The sequence below is a fragment of the Triturus cristatus genome, chromosome 2_2, assembly GCF_964204655.1.
Source record: "Triturus cristatus chromosome 2_2, aTriCri1.1, whole genome shotgun sequence".
Taxonomy (NCBI): domain Eukaryota; kingdom Metazoa; phylum Chordata; class Amphibia; order Caudata; family Salamandridae; genus Triturus; species Triturus cristatus.
The window spans coordinates 1,016,519,556-1,016,541,127 of NC_140582.1; the positions used below are offsets into that span (position 1 = coordinate 1,016,519,556).

The 21,572-nt window shown below is 42.2% G+C and overlaps 1 protein-coding gene across 5 annotated transcripts in view; it reads left to right on the top strand.

Annotated features, from left to right (window-relative positions):
- The window catches only part of SORCS2 (sortilin related VPS10 domain containing receptor 2), a 2,262,720-nt gene that overhangs the window by 1,353,617 nt on the left and 887,531 nt on the right, over positions 1–21,572 (top strand). For all 5 annotated transcript variants that reach the window (XM_085642460.1, XM_085642463.1, XM_085642464.1 and 2 more), the window contains exon 4: positions 20,552–20,716. In XM_085642460.1, the coding sequence (XP_085498586.1) occupies positions 20,552–20,716 (165 nt within the window). The remainder of the gene's footprint in view (positions 1–20,551; positions 20,717–21,572) is intronic.

The following is a 21,572-nucleotide window of genomic DNA, read 5'->3' on the forward strand; positions in this document are numbered from 1 at the left end:
TTGTCTAGTGGAAGGGTTGACTCCTGGAAAGGTAGCACAGAGGGTTAATATGCCTGCTGCAAAGAACATGTACCATGCAGATCACAAAGTGCACTGCTTTAATGGGGGGACCATGATGAATGGTCATTTAATGTCAGCTGTAGATGATGGATCCCTGAACAGTGTCATGTATGTGCATGTTTGCATTGTGCTGAGGGGATTACCAGGTAATTGTTCACGCCGCTCTCTGATGCATGTCACATGCGGTTTTTCTGAGTCCCCAGATAGATCGTGCAGTCTGTGTGTTCTCCTTTGTACTGCCAGTCACTGCCAGTCACCGGTGTATTCAACTGTGTAGCCTTGGACCGTGTCATGTATGTGCATGTAACTTGCATGATCGAGGTAACTATTAGCGGCGATACTACGTGTCTCTCGGTCCTCTTTCAAGTGCTTGCCGTCCTTTTTCCCCAGCAAACCCCCCCCCCACCCACCACCCCCCTGGGGCGGCAATATGAGGGATAGCCCCGGGCGCCACAAGCTCTAGCTACGCCTCTGAACTGTCTAGATCACCAGGAGTCGTTTCAGAGTTATGCTTATGTAACGGATATTTACCACTGTCTCAATAGAACTGTCTCTACAGCGCTGTCCTTAAAACATTATCTGCAGGCCATTGCCTTTAAGTTAAAGACCACACACAAAGGCACGTCATCTCAGTTCAAAACTTCTCTCAGCTGCTCTTTGCCCTTGCCCGACCTCGTCCACCGACCTCGCTGGGCTCCTTCTGCCCAGCAGACCGAACGGGCACCACTTACCGGTGAATTTGAGGGTGGGTGGCCCTAAAATAGCCCTCCGTGGTCACGGAGCCATCATCCTTCTCACATTTCAGACATCAGGCTAGACATACAGGAAATAGGGGCACGCAGGACACTACAGATGTCTATGTTGATTGCACCCGAGCATGAAGTCACAGCTAGACTGTGCACAGATATTTTAGTAAAAGCTGGCTTTTTGTGCATTCTTCATGGATTCTATCTGCTATGACGTTTGCTTCAAACAAGCACATTCAGTTTCACAAAAGACATAATTTTACTAGTCTAGCACCTATTTTTGGTTAGTCACTTTATGAATTCAGGTTTCTGTTGATTTTATGTCCTATCAAAGAGCTCTACCGCCCACTATGCATTAACCCTCTCCCCCGCACCGCCCACGCACTTTTTAGGGTCGTGAACAGTCCACACAATAACCTTAAGCAGTGACATTAAAACCACTCAACAATTTTTATTTGACCCCGAGTGTTAATGCTTTTAAAACACTACACGTAAACTGTACCTTTATCCGTGAAGACATTGATGATGAACTAGAAAATGTATGTTTTTTCTTCAGGGAAGATAATCATTTTTGCAGCCTTCAAATTCGTACGACCGTTAGTGGAGCGTTCATATGAGGGCTCGAACGCACCTAGCAATTTATTTCATAATGACAGAGCCTTCCCTTCACCGAGTCACACCTACAGAAGTGAAAAGGTTATCTGTCACCTTTTATGCTGGCCTGCCAAGCTATGCACGCGCCCACACAGCTCCTCCACAACTAACCAAATAATTCAGAATAAATCCGACTTTCATGTGTTAGTTAAATGACTGTCCGCTCTCGGGTGGGTGACAGAAGAGTCAATTAAATCGGCATTCTTCCTTTAGATATGCAAGCTTACAAGAATATTAAAATAATGTGAATTTAGCCCTAATCTTTTACTAAAAAAAAATGCGACGGCTACTCTCTCCACATAGCTGTTTTCGGTATGTGCTTCATTAGAAGCTTAAACAAACCCCACAATCAGAATGAGGCAATCTGATTTTTAAGTCAAATGAAACATTCCTTTATATTCATGTGTACGGGGCCCTTTCTTTCGACAAACCTTTCTGTCCTGTCCCATAGGAATGCATGGTGATGTATGGATAGAACTCCCGCTCTTCAGGCAATGCCGACGAAGATGGCGTAATTTGTTAGTACTGACACTACAAAGCACAAGCATTCCCTCGACAAACGGACTCTGATCCAAAGAGTCGGTTTAAAACTTTTACAGGGATACACTCCCAACGGGCATAACCTTTCAAGACTGCCGACAAGGTATGAACTGGCCTAGAGGGCAATCATGCAGCGCCCGAAGGGCTGGTGTGACAGGTCAGCGTGTTCGCCGTTATTTCTGTCTGTTTGTGAACCTGTTTTATGGTCTGTTGGGCCAGTTTTTAGTGGTGATTTCCCTGATATTAAAACAAATATTTCCTGCTACAGACCTGCAGTCTTTCATACCTAGTTAATCTCTCATACAGAACGTTACCAGACGTCCCGGATATGTCAGGACAGTCCCGTTTTTAGGTCGAGAATTTGAGACCTCTTGTATATACTTTAGTATATACTTATACACTCTAGTAAATACTTACATGTGTATGTACTTTGTGGGCTCTGGAGATTAGCCCTAAGACTTGTCTGCTTCCGCTTAGGGACTTTTTTCTGTTCAACTGCCTCTATTTAACTGTCTTGATAGAAAACGACCAGCAGAGGACTGTAAAATACCAGAATTGCTTTCTGCTGAGGGACTTTCTTTCTTAAATTTTTCTGGCAACTGCCTCTATTTAACTTTCTTGATAGAAAACGACCAGCAGAGGTCAGTAAAATACCAGAATCACTTTAGCATTCTCTAGATTCCAGTCCATAGAAATTGTCTCCCACGAGCACTAGTAGACAATAATATTTTTTTCAAATCTTGTATTTTCAGTGATATGACTACCGACAGCCCTGATTTTTTATTAAAAACAGCTTGGACTATACCATTTTCCGCTGAAAGGCAATATTTCTCTCCACGTGTTCCCATACCTGGTTCTCATTTTCCCTCCATGTTAAAGAACAGTAGATGTTTCAGAACCCAGGCTAATGTGCTGCATAGCTAAATACATGTAAGGTCCCAAAGGCAAGACCGATTGCATTGCAAATGCTTGTTTCACCAGCTGTCCCGCAGATTTGGGCAAATTTGGCTCCTGTCCCGGTTTTTATTAGAGGGTTGACTGTAAACAGTGGAATGCACATTCTTATGTCTTCCAAAGCTGGGATAGTTAGCCACTGTTACAAGAATGCAATTTAGCTAACAGATAGAATACTGAGTTTAAAAATTGCATTTTGTTTATTTTCTTAGTTCCTCTTCCGTATTTCTATATTGATGAGCGCTGTCATTCTGTGACCCTCGGTTGATGTCAAGTTGCAGTCCTCCTGCTATTTTTGCAAAGTGTCCTGATTTTTGTTTTTCAAAATACGGTCACCCTACTGATATAGCATATCTTTATAAGGTGAAATCTGCCACAATTTGACAACATTGTCTACTTTTTTTAGTGTCTGATTCTCTAATAAGGGCCAATGGTCATGCTTTATTGAAGTTCATCGATACTGATACAGGTGATCTACAAGTACATGCTCTCTCTCAAACACGCCTACCATATACCATAGAACTCTGAGGGGAGAAAAGGCGAAACGTGCTGTATGTTATGTTTGTTACATCTTGTTAGTTATATTATTTGATGTTATATGTTATCTGGTATGTGCATAGCAATTGTGTATAGTGATTCATCCAGAACAGGCTTTCTACTGGAAGAATTCCTTCTCAAACCACATTTGATGTGGGAAGATAGTTTGGAGGCTATGGGTTGTCCTTATGGAAGTGTTTGGCGGGTTTTGTGACCTTCCATCCTAACCCATGTGGTTGTGTAGTGGGTACTTGCTGCTTCAGGTTGGTGGTTCTTGCCTTGTGCCCCTTCACCTAGTCTGTAACCGCAGTCATAGCTTCAGTCCAGGTTGGACATTCATGGCTAGCCGATGCTGTATTCTTTCAGTGACTATGTGTTGCTCAACAGATCAACTACATTACGGCTGATCTTCCAGCTGTTCTAGTCTTGTAGTAAGGATGCTGGTGAGTGGTTAGAATCTACCCACTTGAATTGGTGCCCTGAGAGATCGGTAGGTATTTTAGGGTGTTAGACCTGTCAGCCTTTTTGCCTTTACCCTCCTATTTTGCCAAATTATTTTTTGTTGTCCTTAGGACTCTATGCACTTTACCACTGCTAACCAGTGCAAAAGTGCTTGCACTCACTCCCCTAAACATGGTAAAAATGGCTTACACCTAATTGGCATATTTAATTTACTTGTAAGTTCCAAATAAAATGGTTTACCATACACCAATGGACTGTAAATTAAATACTACTTGTGGACCTGCAGCACTTATTGTGTCACCCAGTTAAATAATACCTTAAAACATGTTCCAGGTCTGCCATTGGAGCCTGAATTCAGTTTTAAACTGACAATTCAACATGCAAAATAAACCCTTCGCCGACCCTTAAACTCCCCTTTCATTACTTATAATTTGCCCCTAAGGTAGGCCCTACGCAGCCCATAAAGCAGGGTGCATTGTAATTAAAAGGTTGGACATGCACGTTTAAGTTTTACATGTCAATGGTGTGAAAAAATCCTAATTTTGCTTTTCAATACTGTGTAATGCATAGGATAACATTGGGTTGCATTATTACGTTTAATAAGTGGCAACTTTCAATCGGCAGCAGATAGGAATTTTGAGTTTGTTGTCTAACTTTTGATTGGGAACAGGTATAGATTTCATGTTTAGTGTCTGATAAATTGTAATCTAAAATCCTCTTTAATGGTAAAGTCGGATTTTAAATTACAATTTTGAAAAATCAGCTTTTTTAAAGTCAGCATTTTCCTGCCCTATTTGGTGCCTGCACCCTGTTCCTGGGTCACATGATCGGGTGTAGTTGGCAATTGGAATTTGTTTATTCCTCCTGGACAGCCACACAATAGAGGGATTAGGTGTGCCTGGATGGGCTATCACTGTCAGGATGAGGGCGGAGCTGAGCACAGTCCCACTTGCAACTGAATAGGACGTGGGAGGCAGGAAACTTCAAACACTTCACAGGGCATTTGCTAGAAACTACTACTACTTCAAAGAAGACCCCACCTATAAAAATAGGACCCTCTGACCCACTCTTCAGTTCAATCTCTGGAACTGCAGAAGGACTCACAGAGGACTGTCTCCTGCTGAGGCCTGCTTTGTACTTCAGAAGACTACTTTGCTGCACCTGGAAGGACTGCATTGCTGCCTGAACCCTGCCTGGACCCCTCAGAGGCTTGCCCCTCTGCTTGAGCCCTGTTGTACTGCTGAACCCAGGACTACCAGAATGACTCTAAGGGACGTTTGGCCAACCATCTTGAACCCATTCCTGAACCGAGCCTGAGTGAGCCCCAGACCTCCAAGTGGTGCCTCCCGATTCTTGGACCCTTGTGAGATGTGCTAAAGGTGCCCCAGATAGCCAAAATCGCAAAACATGGAACTTAGAAACTCTCTGGCTAAAAACTGCTCTATGGAGAAGAGACAGGGACAAACCGGCTCGTCTATGTGCCCAAGGTGCATCGCTGGTCAGCCTGACTTCATGGACGATCCAGCTATGTTCTTCGCTAAAGCAGCAAATTCTGTTCAGTTGTCCTTCACCAAAGGGATATCTGGCCTCATGATTCTCGTCTACAACAGTCTCTAGCTTTATGCCATTGGAGATTTGCCACTTCCAAAAAAGAGACTAAGTCCGAACGTAGAAATCTTCATCACATCTACGCCCAGCGGCTCTCAGACGCCCCTTCCTACATCACATGCAGCCTTGCCCTTAGCGCCGACCGGGCCCAATCTATTCTTTGTATCTGACTCGCGCTCCATCGAAATATTTTTCAACTTTGCTTGACTAGATGTCAGTGGTTGGTGCTTTGATCTTTTAGGCACTAGCTTGTACCTTAATCTTTCAAAATTCATAAATCTGCTTCTACTAATTGTATTTTTGCCACTTTGGTGTCAAATATTTTATACAAATTTACTCTATGTTTCTAAATTGGTGTGAAATTGTTCTTGTGTTGTGTTTTCACTTTATTGCTGTTTTTGGACTGCATAAATACTTTATGCATTGCCTCTATGTTAACCCTGACTGCTTTTGTGCCAAGCTGCCAGGGGTTAAGCAAAGGATAATTTAGTGACTTTTGTGGTTCACCCTGGCAGGGATTGTGGCTGTTGCTTGAGGAGGGTTAACACCCAACTCAACCAACAACCCATTTTCTCACATAGGCTATACCTTAAGACACTAGGTGTCTCAAGTACAAGCCTGTTGTGGTGTCCGAACCCTTCCCCCATGTGCTGTGTTTTCTAGCTTCCAGTATTTCACTTTGCAGGGTGCCCCATTCTGCGTATGCACAAGACCCCTAACACCTGTCTATGACATTTGATGACTTTGCTTCTCTCTATGCTCTGTTTTACACATTTGTGACTGTGGAAGTGTGTTTCATGGGACAACATCAATGTGTTGTACCACTGATGTGATTGTCCAAGTCTCAAAGCACAGTCCATGAACAGGAGGTGTTACAGGAGTTCAGTCCAGCTCTGTACCTAACCACTGGGGAGGGTTCTTCACTTGATTGCTAGTAGTGCTTGATTTGTGTTGGTCATTTGCAGGTAGCCAGCACAAGCACTTACTTCTCCTCAGGTCTGGGAGTCTCAGTTCATTCAATGTGCGTCAATCCTAATCTGACCTCAAGCAAGTCCCCGGGTGGGGCTGCATGGTGATTCCACCAGGTACTCTGTTCAGGTCCAGGTATGAGGCCACTGTGTGATGGTTTAATAGTGGTGACAATAACATTTGAAGTAAGTCCCATCATCTAGTCCTCACTCCTCTCTGCATCACCCTTAGCCTTTCCCAGCCTCCCCTCACTTTGGTTACTTGTGGACAGGCCATGTAATCTAGGAAATCTGGGAATACAATCAAATGCAGAGTGGAGTCTCATTATAAGCTCCCTACCTAGCATCCACAAATATTTCCATTTTTACTTCTGGTCAGGGGACCTAATATTAAAACTGTAATAAGGATTCCCCAAGACCAGTTTATACATCACTTTTTCTGCACCATTTCTCACCCTTGATTTCATACTGTATGTTGTATTGTCTTCCCCTCCCTATTGCTCCACCTCCAGTGTTGGGTAAACAAGGAGGTTTGTTAGCAGCCCTATGAAGAAGCATGACACAGCTTGCTGTGTGTAAGGGCAGTTTTTAAAGCATGGTGCATTTCCCTTTCACTCACTCATTGACACCTATTATCACCATTGTTTCCCTCTTCTTTTTGTGATTAAAATACAATCAAATGGGCACCAGCAATTGCACTGTGTATTTTCTCTGGTGTTGTAGTGGACTGCCTTTGCCATATTCACCACCCACCACTGGCCTGCCATAATGACCATGGATTCTTGCTTGTGATAGTAACTTCCTGTCAGATGCCAAACCTGGACATGGTTCATACTCCCTCTTTCTCTGTGCATTTGAACCAATGGAGAAGGGACTGCATTGGGTCTGGTCTAGTTTGGTGGCGCTGTGGTGGGCCCGGTTCACGTGTCGGGATTGGCACTCTGCTGGAAATAAAAAAAACTTGTCTGCGAAAGTCTCCTGTAAGGCACAGTAGTTCTGTGTCGGTCAAGGGTACATCTACAGATGTCAGACCATAACTGAGAGACTGAGAATTGCAGCATCATAAGATAGTGCTGTCTCACACTAGCACCTAAAAAACATGAAGGCTTCTCTAATGGGGCATGTCACTAGTGCTCCACAGCACCTGACATAACTGCCAAAGATCACTCATGGAATCGAAAATGATGTTTCATCACCTCCTCTTTCTTGTATTCTTTCTGTTTAGATGGGATGGGGGCAATGAGACCACCATTGGCATGGGCCCCACTTTTTGATCACGCCTGGGCAGGGAGAAGAAGAGGAATAGGACAATGAGATATAGGATGTACAGTTGTATATTGTAGGACGGGGACCAGATACCTCTTGGCTATCTGGTAACTTTGAGGGGGCAAAGAAGAGATGAGTGGGGCAGGCTCAGTGCAAAGGAGCTGCCGATGGGACTAGAGCGATGAAGAAAGAAGTATTTGATAGTGTATGTTTATCCACCATTTTATTTACAAACATGAAGTGGCTCTAAAGAGATTAGTTATGAGTGAACATTAGTAATTGTCAAAAAAGGAGAATTGCAATATGAGGAGAAATATTCAAATAGCAGATTAATTTAATCCCACAATACAATTGGTCGAACACATTATTTGAACTGTAATGTAAAGATGTGTACGACTTCGGACGGGGCAACCCATAAGGAGATTATAGATATGATGCCTAGAATGGCATTAAACCAATGTTGTGCAATATGAGAGTTGTCATTAGAGATTGAAGCAGAGAGCACTTTTTGAAACGGTATGAATGAAATAAAATATGTACAAAGATTCCCGTGTATAGTACATCGTTTTTTTTCCCTTCTTCTGCAAATTAAGTGGCCGTCAAAATCAAAACATACCTTGTTAATGGCATTGCTGTAAATGGGCGGGCACCAACAGCGACAGAGGACATGCACTTCTTAAATTTGAAAGGGAGAGTACAGGCACTTCTTAGCGGGCGTGAATTACTTGTATTGGGAGAGCAGCAACCCATCTCAGTTGTACTCTGGAATAGTGAGTACTTGCACTTGCACATCTCCATTTCAAGCACTGTTTAATAGTAAATATATGTCTTTAGTTCGAAAATTGTTGAGTTTTTGTTTTTAACAAAAAAGCTATTTAATTATTGGCATTTCAATGAGAGGAGGACCCCTTTGAATTTAGAATGCCACACTTCGAGACCCTCTGAATTGGAGTTGCAGGCCTGTACAAAATGTCATGTGTAGAAAGATTCAGAGATATAAATGTTCACTTAAAAAACTTAAAGTACAATTATGGGTATGACTTTAAACCGAGAAACCACTCAAATGTGTCAGTTTTGGTTAGCTCAGCAAAACCGCCATTCAAACCATCAATTGTCATGTAATGCAATGCTCATGCCCTCACCCTTGATGTAATAGGTGAAATTATGAATGTAATAAAGGAGTTTATGGGCACGTTTATATATCATGTTACCATTAACTCTATCAATCACAATCTGACTATAGTCCATTACAGGCCTTGGTAAGTGTTACTGAATGCCGTTGTACTTTAAGGTGTTGTTTCTTATTGGTATGACTATTGTGAGGTCATAGTCAATGCATGAGGTGTGCTTCTCCTCTCATATGTCATGGCCGCTCCCGATACTCACCATGGGTCATAAAAGCTGTGTTACACTTACATATGGAACAAATATTTTCAATAATTTCAAACACAGATTCCTATAGGTTTTCCATCCAACTCACTCACTGGTCTACTTGGCTTGGTGTTACCTTCCTCCGCGATGCTAGACAGAACATCAAAAAAGGTTCTTTCGTCAATGAAGGGTGGCTGCAAACCATGACATCACTGGGGTTTGCAAACCCTTCTTGTGCTAGCCCAGAGTGTATTCTATTATAAAGTCCATGGTAGGATGTGTGCCAATCAATTACATTTCTTCTCAGTGCCAGAATAATTCAAGTGTGTCTTAATGCTCAAACATCTCACACAATGGCTCTTTAATCCTGAAAACAGCTTCTTTTATTATTATACAAAGTGTTGCTCGGTATGCCAAATTTAACTTCCCATAACGGCCTCCATAAATATGGAAAATGGTTTCACCTCCTATAAAATGTAAGTATCAAAATGTACTGAAAAATCTATAAACAATTACCAGCCCAAAATGATGCTTCTTCGGATAATTAAACAAGACTAGAACCAAGTGGAAGGGTGGAAGTGTGTCCAAGGAGTCCATAAACCTGTCCATAAAGATTCTCTTTAGCCAATAACTGGCCGGGATTTGCAAATTGTCTGAAGAATAATAAAGTCTGGGTCGTTGAGTTTTTGCAGAACGTTGTCACTGAATGTACTTCGTTGTCAGAGCAATTTAAATAGTACACAGTGTACGCTTCCGCGAGAAAGCTGACCCTGGATAGACTTGGAATAATGTTGATTATAAATGCTGCAGTGGAATCTGATCTTGTTGACTCTGCCAGAAGAAAATGTTTGATTGTGGCCACTGCACTGTGTTTTCCTGTGACATCTATTGCACACTTTTATATTGAAAATACTGTGATAATCATTCGGCACATGCATGTTCTCTGCTTGAGCGAATCATGTTTGTATATTGCGGGTCAGACTTCAGACTCTGCACATTCTGTGCAAACGCCCTGTGGTGTTACTGTCCAGAGGGGAAACAAAGTATTAACAGAGAAGTTGCCACAACTATTATCATAGGCAGATATTGACATTAGGCCAGGCTCCATATTACAGAGTAATGCACACAGGCAAATATACCCTGGGAGCAGGTGTCGCCAAGATTCCCAGGGATCTTCCAGGGACCTCCCTGCGGGGCGGGGGAGGAGTCATTCAATCATTTCTAAATAAATGGTAAGAAGTTACGAATGTTTGGTTGAGGTGAAGAACATTTAGCCGGCTTAGATGTGGCTTGATATGGATGTTCTACTGAGTTCACACATGCTTACCCAACCAGATGGCCTCGAACAGTGTCGTGCGCATGAATGTGCCAGAAGTTGTTTCTAATGTGTGCTATTTACAAAGTGCAATGCCTTTGTATATCTTGACATGGGTGTGCAGCTGAAGTGTGGAGTGCAAGATGTAGCCAGCGTCATGTACAATGGGTGCGATTGGTGTAGGGTGAGAGCATTGAAATATTACACAATCGCCTTATGTACTTTCACTTTGAAAGGTACCAGTTTGTTGTTCTTTATTATCCTTAAAGATGGCAGCGGGGTTATGGTGGCATGCTGTGGGTGAAGGTGGCTTAAGGCTCGTGTTAGGAAAAGGACGCTCAATCAAGATGCATAAGGCAGCTATAGCAGCAGGGAGCTAAGAGGCAATGCTGAGCAATTGTAATAAACTAAGGATAGAGAGTTCTCCGTGGCATAACAATCATTCTACCGATGATAACTTTCCAACAATGCTCTTCTGTTAAATTTCAGTAGGACATTTTACTTGGAGACACACTATTTGCAGTAGTTTTATTAGAAATGTTACTATCATTTTGTTGAAGCTGTGTGTAGACAATGGGATGTACAGACAATGGACAGTATTATTACCTAGGTTTCTAGTATGAATTCGCATATTTTTCCTGGGCAATATTTAATAGTGTTTTTAGTGTATTGTAATCGGGGTGAAAGAAGAGGGCAGAGTTTGGGAATAACCACGTCGTCCTTATCTGTCTCCTATATCCGTTTATCTACATATTTTTTATCTTCTGGTATTTCAATTGCTTTCATCTATACCATCCGTTGATTCAAGAGAGATATAAAACAATTCACAGTTATTATTCAGGGTTGCTAAATCAAGTGCCATCTACCTCTTATGAAATCATTGACTTATAATACATTATTCGATGCACAAATTCCTGCATTAACTCACAAGTGCATTTGGTAGAACGTGGTATTTAAGCTGCTCATAAAAAAATGCATCACTCTGGGCTTTGCATAGCAGAGACATTTACCTAAATTATGAAAGTGACAGACCTTCTCGGCGATTGTTTACTCTTTTCTTCACATCCCCGGAAAAGGCCTGCCTTCCCTAAATTGACACATTGCAAAATGTCTGCATGTCTAGTGGTAGGATGAGTGTTTATTTTCACAAGTATCTGCTTGTATTCCTTCATATGGGAACATCTTTCCACGTAAAGTTTACTTCGACACATTTGGTTCACTTTACCGAACACTCAGTAAAATGTCCGTGTTCTGTACACTTTACTGAAGCTGGTGCCTAACACCTGGTAAATGTAGTTGTGTGTTTAGAGATGCAGATACGGGGGAGAAAGACATACTGACACAGTTACCAATCTGTGAGCAGGTACTTCATTGCATGGTTCATCCCTTGTGAACATGCACTCCTCTTCATATTGGGGTTACTCAGAATTGCAGACTGATCCCCAAACATGCTAAAACCTGTGTATTTATAATCGGTATGTCTGCATGCAAAACGTCTTCTATTCCATCTGTGTGATTAGGGTCAGTTTAAAAAGACTAATTGTGCACCTCTGTCACACATACGTCTGACTTACACGCAGAAAAAGATCTATAGTTCTAGCAATAGTTGTTCAAATATGTCCACTGACACTTTTTGTCTGCTTGATGTAAGTAGTGCTTAAAAAAATGTGATCACCTAGTTTATCTACAAATTATCAATTGGCCTTCTACATATTTCTACCAGGCAGCCCTATAGAGCTGGCCGTTTTCCTTTTTAGGTCGAGCATTCAAGACCTCTAGTATATAATTTAGTATATACTTATATGTGTATGTACTTTGTGGGCTCTGGAGATCAGCCCTATGACTTGTCTGCTTCCGCTTAAGGACTTTTTTTCTGTTCAACTGCCTCTATTTAATTGTCTTGATAGAAAACAACCAGTAAAGGTCAGTAAAATACTAGAATTGCTTTCTGATGTGGGACTTTCTTTTTTTAATTTTTCTGGCAACTGCCTCTATTTAACTTTCTTGATAGGAAACGACCAGCAGAGGTCAGTAAAATACTAGAATCACTTTAGCCTTCTCCAGATTCCAGTCCATAGAAATTGTCTTCCACAAGCACCCGTAGACAATGAGATTTTTTTCAAATCTTGTATTTTCAGTGATATAACTACCTAAGGCCCTGACTTTATATTAAAAACACAGCTTTGGACTATAACATTTCCCACTGAAAGGCACCATTTCTCTTCATGTGTTCCCATACCTGGCGTGTCATGCAGTCTGGTGCTTACTTTCCCTCCATGTTAAAGAACAGTAGATGTTTCAGCACCCAGGCTAATGCGCTGCATAGCTAAATACATATAAGGTCCCAAAGGCGAGACCGATTGCATTGGAAATGCTTGTTCTTTTCTTTCTTGATCAAATATTGAGGCCTTGTGAACATTTCATATAAAACCAGAGCCGGCTTTAGCGCTGGTGACACCCGGTGCAACAGTGTTTGTTGGCGGTACCCCAATGACCACCTCCACCACAGATTCCCTCACCACCCTTTACCAGTGCCCATCAAATCTCCATTACCACTCACTCTCAGATGCATTTAATTAGTTATATAGCACCACTCATACAAGTGTAGGGTGATAGAGCACTTTGCATCACAAACACAAGACACAGGGACAATCAATCATAAGTGTGTAAACAATGTACAGGAAATGTTACGTAAGACAGAGGACTACAAAGTGTAGGAGAAACGTGCCATCCATACTGATACGCAGTATAGTTTTAGTGCTTGGTCTGGAGAAGCAGAAACTCAGAATTGAAAATGGAACATCAAAGTTGGGAGTTCTCTTTAATAATAAGAATACATTTCTACCCAAATGAACCCTTTTTGCAACATTAATCTATGCTCTAATCTATACTTTGCAGTGTGCATTCAGTTCTTTGATGACAGTTAAAAATACACTGTTCCATATCAGAATTTTTACTTATGAATAGCAAGTAAAAAAGGATGTCTTTTAGAAAAGCAGCAACCAACTAACCTATTTACGATATATGCACTTTTTGATCTGCATGGTACACGTTCTTCACAGCAGGCATATTTATTCTCTGTGCTATTTTATGATCAGTCAAAACTTCAACTAGATAAAACTCTGATCTTTCTCACGGAAGAACATTAATCACCAGAATTATCTTGACATTTTTATTGTTGCCTGGGAATTGCTGGAGGCAAGGAACGCCACAGCAGGTGTTTTTAAATCCAAAATAAACTTGCAAACACAGCGCCCCCTGAAGTCAGCACCCGGTGTGGTGGCAATAGTCGCACCGGCCGAGAGCTGACCCTGAATGTAACCATGTGCTTGGGGTGTTCAGTAGTACTTTTAATTGTGAGATTTGTATTTTCCTAATGCCTACATGTTAGAAATTGGGTGACTGATTGACTAGGGTGTGAGCCCTGGTCAAGCAGCAAACACAATGCTAGTCAGGGTAAGGCACAAACAAACCCCAAATTAACTTGTGCTCACCCCCGGTAGCTTAAACCAACACTGGTGGTGGGCCAAAGGCAGTAGAGCTAGGCCGCTAATCAGATATAACAACTAAACTGCTAATACTGCAACTAATATTCTATCTCAACTTTTCTTATGAGAACACATTTTGAGATAAAACAAAAAGTGTAGAAGACCTTCGTTTTCTTTGATTTAATCAATGAATTTGTTTTATTTTTTTCATTTATTTAGACTTCCATTTATAAGGACAATTTGCAACTTCAACTGTCTATTAATGACTAATTTTTGTGAAATTTCTCCACACCATTCATTGAAACATATCAAGCCTACTTATCAGACATCTCATTCATTCCTCAAGTGTCATCTTACGCATACATTCCCGACACATTCTAAAATAAACATATCCCGCAATTAATTAATGGACAAACAATCGAATTTTTTCTATTTAGACCACAGAAAGAATTGTTTCACAGATTGGTCTCAAAAGTTATTGCATTTTTGATTTATTCAAAATTTCTTGTGGTCTCTTCACAAGGTCTACGTGTTTCGAGACCCATTATTTTCTGGGGCTCTCATCAGGACCTCTTATGGAAACTTGTTACGATCAGCCGATCTAACGAAGAAAGTCACTTATTGAAGATTCCGTTGTAGAATCAAAAATGGAGCAAGCGTTGGAACTGACAGCGAGTCTTAGCGAAGTGTTCGCAAAGTAGTCTGGTGGCGTCTTAGTTGTGGGTAGAGGAATGTAGGTAGTCTCTTTTGTGCTCGAGCTGGAACGGTCCTCCAATGATCTTAGGGACTGGAAGGGATTAAAGATGCCATTAGTGGGCTAGTGAAACACGTGTGGCAAAGTAGTTCAGCATTACGAGTCGAGTCGTGTTTCACTAGCCCACTAATGGCATCTTTAATCCCTTCCAGTCCCTAAGATCATTGGAGGACCGTTCCAGATCGAGCACAAAAGAGACTACCACCATTCCTCTACCCACAACTAAGACGCCACCAGACTACTTTGCGAACACTTCGCTAAGACTCGCCGTGAGTTCCAACACTTGCTCCATTTTTGATTCTACATCGGAATCTTCAATAAGTGACTTTCTTCGTTAGATCGGCTGATCGTAACAAGTTTTCATTAGAGGTCCTGATGAGAGCCCCAGAAAAGAATGGGTCTCGAAACGCGTAGACCTTGTGAAGAGACCACAAGAAATTTTGAATAACTCAAAAATGCAATAACTTTTGAGACCAATCTGTGAAACAATTCTTTCTGTGGTCTAAATAGAAAAAATTCGATTGTTTGTCCATTAATTAATTGCGGGATATGTTTATTTTAGAATGTGTCGGGAATGTATGCGTATGATGACACTTGAGGAATGAATGAGATGTCTGATAAGTAGGCTTGATATGTTTCAATGAATGGTGTGGAGAAATTTCACAAAAATTAGTCATTAATAGACAGTTGAAGTTGCAAATTGTCCTTATAAATGGAAGTCTAAATAAATGAAAAAAATAAAATAAATTCATTGATTAAATCAAAGAAAACGAAGGTCTTCTACACTTTTTGTTTTATCTCAAAATGTGTTCTCATAAGAAAAGTTGAGATAGAATATTAGTTGCAGTATTAGCAGTTTAGTTGTTATATACACCCCCGGTAGCTTGGCACAGAGCAGTCAGGCTTAACTTCGTGGCAATGTGCAATGTATTTGCGCAACACTTCAAAAAGTAAAACAGTGAGAACACCACTCAAAAATTATCCAGCCAAGTTAGAAACTTAGAGAAAATGTAATAAATACAACACGACCAAACATAACAAAAATCTAATCAGTAGAAACTGAGTAATGTATTTTGAAAGAATAAACTGCAATGTAGCGCTTAAAAGGATTAAGCGCCAACTATGGCTATCTGATCGCACTAGACCGGGTCAAAGTCAAAAGTTCAGGCTGACCACGATGGAGCGTGGAGCGGATACAGCCCCAGATTAGTCCTGCTTAAGTTGTACCTTCTCAAGTTTTGTGGCAAGAGTCCTGTTCACACTGTAGAGGGTTGCGGGAAACCAGGAGAGCATCGCTGGCGGTGAGCTGCGTGGCACGAAGAGCAGGTGGGTGTCTTGAACAGACGGGCTGGAGCTTTACGTTGGCAGGCCTCTGCAGCAATCGGTGCGAGCTGTGCGAGGAGATGGGCTGGTGGTGGCTCCCACTGATTTTGAGTGTGAACTGCCCAGTTCCAGTGCAAACTGGCCTGTTTGTGGTCACGAAGTGCCCAAAAGCTGGCATTTAAGAGCTCAAAAGCCACATCAAGGGTCTAGGACCTGAGGGGCACCTTTAGGGGGTCAGTAACCTGCCAAAGATGGGTCCAGGAGCTGTTGAGGAGCTTGTTTTGTCCCTGAGGCTCTGATCAGGAGGCAAGAAGACTAGCCCTTTGAGGTTCTCTGGGGTCCTGGAATTGGTTGCAAATGCAGTTCTTCCTCCCAGGCAACAGGGCAGTAGGTAGCAGATCAGCATAGCAAGGCAGCAGCTAATTCAGAGTTGCAGTCCAGCAGAGTGGCGGTACTTTCAGCAGCACAGCAGCCCTTTTTCCTGGCAGAGTATCCACAGGTTCAGAAGTGTACTGAAGAGATGGTGTCTGAGGTCCTTTGTTTATTCCCTGATACCGTGGTTCTGGTAGGTTGGAGATGCTTCTCCAGAGAGTGTTTTTGAAATGCATGGAATTCCCTACCTCACCTGCCTTGGCTCCAGGCAAGCTAAAATGACAATGCATGCAGGGTCATTAAGCCCCTTGTGTGGAAACAGGATACAGCATATTCAGGTGTAAGTGAGGTTGGGCCAGCTCCTCCCTCCCATCCTGCCACTGATGCCACATCCAGTCACACCTAAGCTCCCATTGTGTGTGGCTGTCTAGGAGGAATACACAAACCTCAACTGCCAACTACAGCCAGTCATGTGACCAGAGACAGGCTGCAGGCACCAAATGGCTAAGGCACGAAATGCCAACTTTCTGAAAGTAAAACACACAAATGATGGACGGACTGCAGAACAAATCACAACATTCACCACCAGTCAAGAGATCTGGGTTAAATCCATCATTCTTTTGCTCACCATGCCACCCAAGTTTAGACCTGGCTATATGCAAATCAGTCTTGACCCTGTGCCTCATGGGAACAGTCCAGCCCGAACTGCCAAACCAGGTCCTCCCTGGACCGGAAACAAGCATCCTAGGACCGGTTTCGGGGTTTCACCCCTCTTCAGCCATGATAGCTTGATTCCAGTGGCACAGTGAGCCCAGGACTCACGTCTGAGCATACCTGGCGCACTTAGGGCGAGAAAGCAAAAGACACACAATTGATGGATGGAATGCAGAACAAATCAAAACATTCACCCCCAGTTAAGAGATCTGGGTTAAATCCATCATTCTTTTGCTCACCATGCCACCCCAGTTTAGACCTGGCTATATGCAAATCAGTCTTGACCCTGTGCCTCATGGGAACAGTCCAGCCCGAACTGCCAAACCAGGTCCTCCATGGACCGGAAACAAGCATCCTTGGACCGGTTTCGGGGTTTCACCCCTCTTCAGCCAGGAAAGCTTGATTCCAGTGGCACAGTGAGCCCAGGACTCACGTCTGAAACCGGTCCTAGGATGATTGTTTCCAGTCCAGGGATGACCTGGCTTGGCAGTTCGGGCTGGACTGTTCCCATGAGGCACAGGGTCAAGACTGATTTGCATATGACTGGGTTCAAACTGGAACGGCATGGTGAGCAAAAAAACGATGGATTTAGGCCCAGATATCTGTACTGGGGTGAATGTATGACATTGTTCTGCATTCTGTCCATCAACTGTTGTTTTTGCATTTGTCACCCCGAGTGGGAAGGGTATGCCCAGACGTGGGTCCCGTGCTCACCATGCCACTGGAATCAAGCTATCCTGGCTAAAGAGGGGTGAAAGCCCCAAACCGGTCCTAGGATGCTTGTTTCCAGTCCAGGGAGGACCTGGCTTGGCAGTGCGGGATGGACTGTTCCCATGAGGCACAGGGTCAAGACTGATTTGCATATGACTGGGTTCAAACTGGAATGGCATGGTGATCAAAAAAACGATGGATTTAGGCCCAGATATCTGTACTGGGGTGAATGTATGACATTGTTCTGCATTCTGTCCATCAACTGTTGTTTTTGCAATTGTTTTACCTTTCTGAAAGTGGCATTTTCAGAATTATAATTTAAAATCCAACTTCACCACAAGTTAACATTTTAAAATAGGATTCCAGGGACGCCAAACATGATCCAGGTATGTCTTCTCATTTGGAAATTACACTTATAAAAATGTAATAAGGCAACTCTGATGTTATCCTATGGGATAGATAAGCCTTGCAGTAGTTAAGAACGAATTTAAGAGTCTTTCATGACCATGACATGTAAAATGTAAACATACAAGTCCTACCTTTCAGATACACCACCCTGTGGACTGTCTAGGGTCTACTCTAGGGGTGATTTACATGTATTAAAAAGGAAGGGTTGGGCCTAGCAAAATGTTTATTTTGTCAGGCCCCAATGGCAGTTTAAAACTGCACACCCAGGCTCTGCAATGGCATGCCTGAGACATGTTTAAAGGGCTACTTAATTGGTTGACACAATCAGTGCTGCAGGCCCACTATCAGCATTCAATTTACAGACACGTTTTAAGAAAATTAAATATGCCCATTGGGTATAAGAATATATTACCAGGATTAGAGTGGAGAGCACATGTACTTTAACACTGGTTAGCAGTAGTAAAGTGCTCAGAGTCCTAAGGCCAACGAAAATGAATTCAGCAAGAATAGGCGATAGACAAAAGGTTTGTGGATGACCCTGCAGAAAGGGCCAGGTCTTTTTTCAGCATAGGATAAGCGACATGGTCTGTATGGATTGTCCCAGTCAGGTATTCTGGCTTGCTTTTCCTGCAAGAAAGAGAAAAGAAACCCATCAGTCCTGCTGCGCTCTGACACCCATGCTCTGTCCTATTCCAGCCCTCTGCCCTTTCCTATCTAACCTATTTGCCTGGAAGTAAACAATGGGGGTTATTGCTGTTTCCCATTGACCAAGGTTGAAACCCCCTATTGCCTGCTCACAGTCTGTGATAGGCTAGTCTCGTTTTTATCCTGTCTCATTCCTCCATTGGCTAATCCGACCAGTCTGTCAGGATGGTGCCTCTGTTTTGAACATTCTCTTTCCCTTTTTGTCCTCTGGCTCCTACATTCGTCTCATAGTCTGTCAGAGGGGACGTTTATCCCATAGTGTTGGAGTGTGCCTGCCATGTTCCTTGCTTGACCACCACCATGTTCTGCTAGTACTCCATTGTGGCCCAAACATCACTGGCCGGAGCTTATGGAATCATCGATCACTACTGCAGCACTTGCCGTCATCATTGGCCCTGACCAGCTTCCCCTTAGGGGACCCAATCACCACTAGCACTACCAATTGTGGCTTGTGTGCACTGCTGTCTATGCCCACAGGCACACCCTGAATACCCTCCAGGCTATATCCCTTTTACAGCCCTTGGCAAACAGGACCTCATATTATTAACCATTTTTATGTTATGGATCAGATGTCACTCTTCAAATCCATCTAATTATAATGTTTATGCACCAAACAAAAAATGACTATTGCCTCACAGACCATAGTTCGGCTGCATATATTCATCGCTACAAACTTTTGAAATTCAGAAACAAGGCATCCTAGACGTACTTATTCTAGCTTTATTTTGTTTTCTTTCACATGCTGAGGGTTCAAGAAATAAAGTTAATGATCTATTTATATATGTATCTATCTATGTCTAGCCCCTTAAAATATTTCAATCGAAAGGATGCATTGGTTAAAATTCATAGGTTAATCTAATTGAAACGAAACAGTTTAGCAATAACCCAGAACTCCCTCAATGCACTATTCATAACCTCAGATATACTGTCACAGATGATATCAAGAATGGCATCATCAAACTCATGTCAGACGATATTACTAACATTACAGGATCAACTGGGATTAAACGCTTGCCATACCTAGTATACACAAGTCTCACAAATTCTGACTAAAGCCCTGAGCCCAGATCCTACCTCAATGGTGATCAATAAGCACCTAGAGGCCATATCATTAATCCCAATGCATAAGGCACCTTCCCCCATAGCTCACTTAACTCATCACTAGCCTTTCAAGCGCTTTCTACACAAATACCCATGTTTTCAAGTAGGACACGGGGTAGGTGACTAAGCCTCCATGGCAGCTTTTCTTAATTTAATTGATTATGCCATCTGTAATGTCATCAGTAGCATCATGTGTGGTCACATCCATTCCACTGTAAGAGTTATTGTTGGGTTATTCACAATAACCTGTGAATCTGAATGTTTTATGAATCTGATTGATTTAAGGCTTTGCACTGTAACCATGAAGTCATTTCATTTCTTGTGCGACAGAGAATCTTTAATGCCATGATTTTCCTTTAGCAAAGTTAGTCTCTGAATAATGTTTATGATTTGTTTTTTCATAGCTAACCTTATCTTTTTTCTTTTACAATTTAATATTTCTTTTACAATTTTTGTTAATTAATTAAATTAGTTAATTATGATTTGTATTTCAGATCATTCTTGTGAGCTCGTCACTCAATGACCGGGATCAGACCCTTTTCAGCAGTATCGATGAAGGATCTTCATTCCAAAAGCAATCCATTACTTTCGCAGTGGAGACACTAATTTTCCATCCAAAAGAAGAAGACAAGGTGCTGGCTTACAGCAAAGATGCAAAGGTAAAGCTCACTTGACAACACGTTAGAATTGCTCTTCAATGCTTCTGTAAACTTACATATCGTGTGCATAATACCAATGCTGTATTATGTACAGCGCCGCTAAAAACGAGGTTCAAAAATCATACTTTAGAGACACCACACATGACATTAACAGAAATAAAAAACATGATTACGTTATTTAGTTGTATAGTCATTTGGTTATAGCCTTATAGCCCGACGTAGCGGGCTCTACTGGCCATTAAAGGCCCACTCAAGCATTAAAGGACTGTACCAAAATGAGGGCCTTTAACAAGGGAGCGGGCCATTAATGCCTGGTAGAGCCTGCTACGGAGGGCTCTAAGGCTATTAGAACATTCCGCCCCTAGAAGGCAGAATGTTCTAATTTGTAAAGCAAAGGCTTCACGGAAACCGAGGGAGTTGAAATCCCCTTGGGCTCCATGTGGCCTTTGTTCACAGCAACAGCTATAAACAAACTTTGGAATGTTGATGCTCTGGGCTTCTACTGGCCATTAGAAGCCCGGAGCCCTCCATTGTCTTCAATGGAGTGCTCAACAGTCCATTGTTCTAATATGAGTTCTAATACGCAATTCTTTATGCACTTCTGGAGGACTGTGTTCATAAGCAACAGTATACACAGGTATGTTACATATCATTGCATTATTGTCTTAGATTTCTTTTTGGAGTATAACTGGCAAATTTACCTAACTACAACTCAAGCAATGAATGATCTCAACAGACATAATCTACATGTGTTAGCGCATTGAAAACAGGAGGCGAGATCAACTGTCAAATGAGTTCACAAAAAAGGAAAGTAATATAGAAATAATGGTTGTATGACAGAACTACGCAATCCCCA